Below are 9,500 nucleotides of genomic sequence, written 5' to 3' on the forward strand. Positions count from 1 at the left end.
AGGCCATCTGGGAGAGAAGAGGTGGAAAGTGACAAGTCGGGTGAGACGTCCAGGCCTAGGAAGGCCTCAGCAAGGCAGCTAGTGGAGGGGCCTGGGAGCCAGGTGGGCTCTTCAGACCCATCAGACCAGCCTGGCTTAGAAGCAGCGAAGGAAGCAGAGCTACACTTGGCAGTCGGGAAGACACACCAAGGAAAAAAAGAAGTTACTGAAGCCTCAAGTGATGCTCCACAGCCAGGGACTGACCTGTAAACACATTTATGGAGTACTACGGAAAGTTCCCGCCATGTGTACACTTCGATTTACAAGTGCTAAATGACCTTCTAAATTCCTTACTCAAACATTGTTTACTGAAAGAAGTATTTCAGGTCATGAACCTCAGCATAATGGTTAAAATGCTGCCTGCTCTGAAAATACTACTAAAAATATTTGAGTATGTGGCAACTATGAAATTAAGGAATGCTGTACCTGCTCTGATATCTTTTGCAAGCTTGTTGAAGCTGGGATGGTACTTGACCCAGAACACTTTAACTATATTATTAAGCTTTTATACCAAGTACAGGCTTCCAAGCAAGAAATAACTGCAGTTCTGGGAATGAAATCCAGGTTACGGACAAGGCAGTTTAAAAAGAACTGTAAGTGTGATTCAGAGTCAGCCTTGAATGAAATAGACCATGGTAAAGAAAAAGGTGACTGGACCAAATTGGGAAATTTATACATTAACATAAAACTGGGCTGTGAAAAACGTGCAGATTTCCCAGAGATTTTGTGCTTGTATTGCTGAAACACTAACAAAAGACTGTAAAGAAGAGAGACCAGGTGTTCCACTTCGTGCATTCGCTGAAACAGTTAGCAAAGATCCACAAAATAGTGAAGTAGAGAAAACTTTGCTGGGAAGAATTGGAATCAGTGCTATGTACTCCTACCACAAGCTGTTGCAGTGGTCCAAGGGAACGAAGGTCTTAGATAAACTATATGAATTAAAAATACATTTTACAAGTTTAAAAGGACTTATAGGGCCTGAGAAGTTAGCACCGAGATGTCAAGTTGTGAATATTGCAGCAGAAATTTTTCTAAAAAGCGGAAGCCTAGATGGTGCCATTTGGGTATTAAGGGAGTCAGAGGGAGTCACCAATACACCACTGTGGCCTTGTGATAGACTGGATGTGCTCAATCGGCATAATCTGCTCTGTACAACTGCACGTGAAATCTTAGCGAAGAGTCTTTACAGACAGACATTTGAAATTTTGCAAAAATCTACCAGGTTTTCAAAATTCTCAAGATGCCTGTGTAGAAAGCAACAATCTTTGTATGTCATCCTCCGGAGCAGAATTCATGATTTCAAAGAGCATCCCTATTGATTTTTCCTTTCTTAGAAGATTAATTACTTCTTTAGGAAGAAGTTGTTTACGGCTCAAAGCCAGAGCCCACACAAAAGTGCTCTTTCATTGGGTTGCTACCCACCATTGGAGGGAAATTTATACCGAAAACTTCTACTGATTCCTTCCTATTTGTCTGAGATTGAAATGCTTTTAGCTATTGAAATCTTCCTGGTATCTAATGCTAATAGTATTCAGAGTCCTGGAACTTCTACACAGATGCTGCAGATAGTTTTAAAAAGATGTGAAGAAAACAAATCTCAGAGCAAGGATGACTATCAAACTGCAGTGGAAAGATTAATTATGGCTGCTCGTATATCAGATCCAAAGCTTTTCATTAAGCACATGACCATCAATGTTAATAAGGAACAGGTTTATAGTATGGAACATTGTTCTGCCCTGAAATGGTTGAAAGAGAATATGAAGTGGGCTGGAAAGGTTTGGCTTTTCAATAACCATTAGTTATTAAAGGCTTTTTTTTTTTTTAAGTTCAAGTAATCATTGTTGAAAATAAAAGGCAATGAAAATAAACAGTTTTCACTATAAAAAAATAAAATAAAATAAAATATGACACAAATGAACCTATCTATAAAACAGAAACAGAATCACTGACATAGAGAACAGACTGGTGGTTGCCAAGGGGGAGGGGCTTGGGGGAAGGATGGATTGGGAGGTTGGGGTTAGTAGATGTAAGCTTTTATATATAGGATGGATAAACAACAAGGTCCTACTCTATAGCACAGAGAACTACATTCAGTATCCTATGATAAACCATAATGGAAAAGAATATTTTAAAAAAGAATGTATGGGGGACTTCCCTGGTGGTTCAGTGGATCAGATCCTGTGCTCCCAATGCAGGAGGCCCAGGTTCGATCCCTGGTCGGGGAACTAGATCCTGCATGCATGCTACAACTAAGAGTCCACATGCCGCAACTAAAGATCCCACATGCTGCAATGAAGATCCCGCAACTAAGACCCTGCGCAGCCAAAAATAAACAATAAATAATTTTTTTAAAAAAAATGAATGTATATATAACTGACTTTGCTGTACAGCAGAAATTAACACAACATTGTAAATCAACTATACTCAATTTAAAAAAAATACTAAAACTGAAAAAAGAAAAAAAAACATGAATAACTGAACAAAAATTCCACCTATTCTTAAACTCTATCACTTTTTTTCCTCTGCAACCCCTTTCCCAAATACAGAGAGAGAAAGAGAAAAGGAAGAGGGTCCAAAGTACAATCTTCCCAAGATTTGGGGCCTCTAACAGTTGGGAGGACAGTTTGTAGCCCTCAAAGGAAAAGCACTGGGAAGATGGCATTCCCACCCTGCACCCTGGTCCACCACCTCCTGTCTGCCATGGTGGACTGCATAGGCCAACTATTTCCATAAGACTGATACCTGCCTTCTATTTGTTATCAGAGGGGGTGGGAAAATAAGCATGGGTGCTTTCAAAAATTAGTCGTTCCAGATGTTTTGATTTTAATGTATGCATCTTAACTAATTTTATAAGAAAATAAAACAACAATCTAAACAATATAGGTCAAACTAGAAAACATTTCTCCTCTTGGGAAATAAGAACTGCTGGATGTAGATTTCTTAAAGATATATTACTTGGATATTTTACCTTCTTTTTCAAGACTTTTCCAGAAAAATGTGTTACTTTTATCTCATGAACTTCCTTTTATATAATGCAGAACCTAAACAACTTGCTTGTGTAAGGGAGGAAAAAATTATTTTTTCTCTACCCATCTTAAGTTCTTTAGCTGTGACTCTGCAAATTCGACTGAGAAAAGACAGAGTAATAAGAGAAAAGCAAGAAACAAACAAATTTATTAGCATGCACATCACACATACACACAGGAGTACTCAGAGATGAATAACTCAAAGAGGTGATTAGAACTTGAACTTATGTGGAATCTTAGCAAAGAATAATAATTTTGTAGAGAAGTAACAAAACAAAGGAAAAGGTCTTTGAGCTTCTCGGAAGGACAAATTATGGGAAGGTAAATATAAGGAAATTAATAGTAGATAAGGGCCAGTTAGTAAAGTTTGTTATAAAGATTCCTCTGGTGCTACCTCTTAGCTGATAAAGATCTAGAGTAGTCTCCAGTGATTAACTTCTGTCTTTCCTGGTAAAGAGGGGAGGGGGGATACTTTTACACATTTATGTTCTGCTTTTAGGCAAATAGGGGGACTGCAGAGAACTTTTTCCTGTATCTGCCTCTTCTTAATTGCCTTCAGCTCAAAATAACCCTTGTTTTAAAATAGCATATTTTGGGACTTCCCTGGCAGTCCAGTAGTTAAGACTCTGTGCTTCCACTGCAGGGGGCACGGGTTTGATCCCTGATCAGGGAACTAAGACCCCACACACCACATGGAGTGGCCAAAAGAATAAATAAATAAATAATAAAATAAAATAGCATATTTTGAGATGGCATATTCTGCTGCCCTTCACTTATTAGATATTATGACTAATGTTGAAGTAACTTTTTTTCTATTTTAAATTCCCTATCCATTCAAAAATAAATTTTAAAATTCCCAGCGTGGGAATCTTAGCTAATACTTGTAGAATATCAGGTCAGCCTTATTGGTTGTCTGTGTTGTCGAACCATACCATACACCAATTTCAATTAAGAAAAACAGTTTAGGTGCTTCAACTGTCTTTCAGTAATAATACCTTGCTTCATTTCCCACCTTTAACCTTGACGTAAGTGTGGCAGTTAATGAGATATTTTATAGATGAAAATTTAATAAGAACTTTAAAGAATTTAAATTTAAAGAATTTTATAATCATATAAGTAGTTTAAAGTTTTGACTTTTATAAGATTCACAATGAAGAGAGAGATTTGAAGAAATATTTTATAATGGATAATTCAGCATAAAATTGATTCTCCCCCATTTTGTGAATTTTTACTTAATGACTTCTATATTTCCAAGCTGCCATGGAAGTAGAAGCCACAGGCACTGTTAATTAGTAAACAGAAGTGTTTTTATCAGTCAATTCCTGCACCAACATGTGATTTCTCTGCACTGTTGTGATAAATATTTGCTATCAACCAGTGTGTCTAAATGGGTCAGCCATCATGGAAAAGTAACTCTGTCATTTTTGTGTGTGGTCCAAATATTAGGAGGGTAAGTCTATATTGCCCGTAAGCTCTAGGCTACAGTGATTCAAACCTACATTCTATGGATTACAGAAGTCCAAAGCCAAACTCAAGTGTTTAGTAAAACTAATAAACCTATTTATATGTTATCCAGAGCTTCTCTTTAAATAGCTAAGTTTATGGTTCTCCCCCAGGTCTTGCTTATGTCACCCTGGTCTTGTGGTAATGCTGTTCTAGTGCTAAAACACTGCCTTCATTTTAAAAAAAAAAAAAAAAACTACCTACACAAGACATTGGTATTAAGGTTGAGAACTGAAGGGAGAAGTCTTTACACAATATCAAGCCTTGGACATGCTTGTTTTCTTTAGTCTTTGACCTCCCACCATGAGGGATTTCCTCTTATCCTTTCAGGGCACAAGATTACAAGCCGCAGTGCCATCTCCCTGTGAGCTGATCAATACTTACATTAAATGTAAATGGACTAAATTCTCCCATCAGAAGACTTAGAGTGGATGGATGGATAAGGAAAAAAAAAAAGACCCCGCTATATGCTGCCTAAAAGAGAATCAATTTAGCTTTAAGGAAACACACAGGCTGAAAGTAAAGGGATAGAAAAATATATTCCATGCTAGCAGAAACCAAAAGAGAGTGGGAGTAGCTACACTTATATCAGACAAAATAGATTTTAAGTCAAAAACTGTAATAAGAGACAAAAAAATTATTATATAATGATAAAAGAGTTGATTAAGAGGAAATAACAATAGTAAATATATATGCACCCAACATCAGAGCACCCAAATATATAAAGCAAATATTAAGAGCTCTGAAGTAGGGAACTTCTCATCCAGACAGAAAATCAATAAGGAAACAATGGACCTGAACAACACTTTAGATCAAATAGTCCTGACATACATATTAAGAACATTCCATTCAACAGCAGCAGAAGAGACACTCTTCTCAAGTGCACATGGAATATTCTTCAGGGTAGATCATATAGAGGTTCCTCAAAAAATTAAAAATATCACAAACACATGAAATAGCAATCCCATTTCTGGGTATACATCCAAAAGAAATAAAATTATTATCTTGAAGGAATGTCTGCACTCCCATGTTCACTGCAGCATTAATCACAGTAGCCAAAATATGGAAACAACCCAAATTCACTTGTCAACAGATGAATGAAGAAAATATCATATATATGTAAAATCAAATGTTACTCAGCCTTTAAAAAGAAGTAAATCCTGCCATTTGCAACAACATGGATAAATCTGAAGAACATTATGCTAAGTGAAATAAGCCAGACACAGAGAGACAAATATACCTTAAATATAAACAATTTTTGTTTGTCAAAAATAAATACATAAAAATAAAAGTCCTGTGGGCTATACCTTACAATATTTCTTCTTCACTGCATATACTTGTTGGAAGTTCTAACATTTTTTTCCCGCTATTATTTTTTTTATGAGATCCCCCGATACATATAATTAGAACGTGGATTACTTCAATGGTTTTTTGCTGCCAATGAGTATAAGCTTCCACAATTGTTCTAAGAAACACACACTTTAGGTTCTTGCCAGTGCAGATGGTGCCTACATCATGTTAAGCAGACAGGTTGACTGACACAATTCGATGTTGACCTTCGCTAAGTGAAAAAAGGGACGCTGTTTGCAATTTCATGTTTAAGGTACTTTGTACATTGTAGGTACTCAACAATGGGGGTTAAATGAACAGTTGTAAAAAAATATGTTGTTGGTAAATAACTTCTGAAGTCTTGGATGCAATTAACGTTTTAGACAGGAAAGATCAAGAATTCCCTGGCAGTCCAGTGGTTAGGACTCCATGATTTCATTGGAGGTCCTGGGTTCAATTCTGGGTCGGGGAACTAAGATCCTGCAAGCTGCATGGAGCAGCCAAAAACAAAATAAATGGGGAAGATAAAAATGATAGCTCAATATTCAACACTTGTCAAGAAGGATGTAGCCTGAGGGGCAACGTTACCAGTACACTACATATAGCACCACTATAGTAATTAGTTGAGTGAGGCCATCATCAAAAAATCTATAAACAGTAAATGCTGGAGAGGGTGTGGAGAAAAGGGAATGCTCCTACATTGTTGGTGGGAATGTAAATTGGTACAGCCACTATGGAGAATGGTATGGAGGTTCCTTAAAAAACTAAAAACAGAACTACCATATGACCGAGCAATCCCACTCCTGGGCATATACCCAGAGAAAAACATTAATTTAAAAAGATAAATGCACCCCAACGTTCACTGCAGCACTATTTACAATAGCCAGGACATGGAAGCAACCTAAATGTTCATCAGCAGAGGAATGGATAAAGAAGATGTGGTACATACATACAATGGAATATTACTCAGCCATAAAAAAGAACAAAATAATGCCATTTGCGGCAACATGGATGGACCTAGAGATTGTCATACTAAGTGAAGTAAGTCAGACACAGAAAGACAAATATATGATATCGCTTATATGTGGAATCTAAAAAAGGGGTACAAATGAACTTATTTACAAAATAGAACTAGAGTCACAGATGTAGAAAACAAACTTATGGTTACCTGGGGATGGGGGGCGTAAATTGGGGTTTGGGGATTGACATATACACACTACTATACATAAAATAGATAATAAGGGCCTACTGTACAGCACAGGGAACACTACTCAATACTCTGTAGTGGCCTATATGGGAACAGAATCTAAAAAAAAAAAAGAGTGGATACATGTATATGTATAACAGATTCATTCTGCTGTATACCTGAAACTAACACAACATTGTAAATCAACTATACACCAATAAAATTTTTTAAAAATTTTCATTACCGGCAACATAAAAAAATTAGTTGAGTGAAAGGAAATTGATTCTGCATATATTTTTAATCTATGCAGTATGTACTCATATAAAGCTTAAACTGGTTTAAACATTGAGGTGATTTATGTAAAAGCCCAGCGAGTATGACAGGCAGTATATTCAGATGGGAAAGGTACTGCCAACTGGAAATATAAATGCACTTGTATTATCTTTTTGGCGGTCTTAATTTTTTTGCTCGGAACATAAACATTTATATGGCAAAGGAACATAAAATCTCACTTTTTCATAGCACTTTTCACGTGTATTGTTTACACAATAACTCCATATCCTGGAATGGCACAGTAGGCTTCAGATGATGCCAGGTTTATATAATCACCTCTTTACTAACAGTCCAAATGCCTGGATTATGCAATAACAGAATCCAGAAAAAAAATTTTTAATCAATGAGATGCATTTAATACATTAAATTTGTATCCATGGAATTTGGAGTCTCTAGACTTGGTACTATCTAACTCCTGGCCATTTTCTGCTGTTGCATCCACCAGATGTATTATAATTATCTGTTGGTATGTCTCAGCCACTCCACTGTCAACTCTCTGAACAGAGCCTGATCCTCCTCTATGTATCATGCCTAACAAATAAAAGGCTTTCAAAAGTGCTTATTACATGAGTGAATGCTGTAATCCAATCATTTGCTCTTTGGGGCCTCTCTGAAATTTATAGTTACAAGGTTAACCTCAAATTCCTTCTGTCCTTTCTTGAGTCATCTTATCCAACTCAGTACTAGCAGATAGCACTTTTGGAGCATGTGTCATATGCGGGCATTGTGCTACACACCCCTAAATCCTTAGCACTTAATCCTTAGCACAGCCCTGGAGGGTTGATATTATGATTATCATTGCCTTCATTCTCAAAAGGGATAACTGAAGATTAAAGAAGTTAAGTAATTTGCCTGAGGTTACACAGCTAGAAAGGGGCCCAGACAAGAGTTAAGTCTGTATCTGTTGGATTCCAGAGCTTACGTGTGATTTTAGGCACTTCACTAAAATTCTGAACTGGAAATTAGCCACAGGGAAAAAAAAAAAGCCAAGTGCCCATTAGTAATGGATAAAAGTATATTGTCTCTAAGGGCCCTGGGGCTTGTAAAAATTCAGGAAGTTCTTCATCGTGTCCATCATTCGTGTCTCTAGATGGCGGCCCTGAGCCTGGGTTTCCAAATGAGGGAACAGGAAGGAGTGTCAGATAGATGCGCCCACCAGTAGGTAAACAGCAGTCTCCATTGAAAGAATGGCTGTGGGTGAGGGAGTAAAAACAGTGAATGCTTTCTCCCAGCTTTAAAATGCAAAGCTTTTCCATAGCAGTGGTCCTGCAGTTCTATACCAGAAGCCAGTGCAAAACCAGGATTCAATTATGGGATTTCACCTCTACAAAGCTCTAGGGAGAGAGAACTATATTAATTAAATGTAACCACTGTTGAATTTGTCAAACTCCTCCTATGCTTACCAGGAGCATCTTCATAAAAAGCACAGTGTCTGAGAGCAGCCAGAGGAGCATCTACCACATTATGTGATCCGAGGGAGGCCAGAAGGCCCACAGCCTCCCTCCCTGGCCCCACTGAGCCTGCTCCAGGAACTAACCCTCCCACAGCTGATCCTTCTCACAGCCCCTAGCCTGGGCCAAGCCCCTTCCTCTAAACTCACACAGCATCTTTCAGAAACAAGCATCTAACATCACATAGGATTCATGAGAGAACACAAAAAGGTGAGCTGAAGAAAGACCCTTCTATCCTTCCCCCTCAATTCCAGCACTCCAGCATGGGGTGCCTGGGGAATCTGTGAGCATGGTTTCTGGGGGTGAGGTTCAAACAGAGGCAAGTGGTCACTCATTTAGGTCCTAAAAGGGATTCCTGCATTAGGCAGAATGTTGGAAGAGGTGACCTCTAAAAGGTGACTCTTCAGTTTCATGAGTACTGTGCTCAGTCCCTGTGTGGCACAGAATCTCAACACTCCAGGTATTCAGACAAAGGAGAAATAAGGGCTTTCCATCAGGTTATTCTGTGGACAATTTGCAAGCGACCAAGCATTTCTTCACCCCCTAAATCAGATCATCAACCACGGTTACTCCTTGGTAAGATGAAATTTTATTTCTTTGTTAAGTTGCTTATTTGTAATACAACCTTGTTTC

General features: G+C 37.9%; 1 protein-coding gene across 1 annotated transcript; it reads left to right on the forward strand.

Annotated features, from left to right (window-relative positions):
* Positions 1 to 251: 251 nt before the first annotated feature.
* Positions 252 to 1,838, forward strand: LOC115845019 (protein TOPAZ1-like; the record flags this gene model as incomplete). The annotated part of the gene is given in 5 exon segments (XM_030842563.2): positions 252 to 468; positions 471 to 754; positions 756 to 1,250; positions 1,252 to 1,426; positions 1,429 to 1,838. Coding segments are annotated over 5 exon segments (1,581 nt in total), but the record flags the coding sequence as incomplete, so codon positions are not given.
* Positions 1,839 to 9,500: the final 7,662 nt, after the last annotated feature.

This window comes from Globicephala melas, chromosome 13 (genome assembly GCF_963455315.2).
Source record: "Globicephala melas chromosome 13, mGloMel1.2, whole genome shotgun sequence".
NCBI classification, from domain to species: Eukaryota; Metazoa; Chordata; class Mammalia; order Artiodactyla; family Delphinidae; genus Globicephala; species Globicephala melas.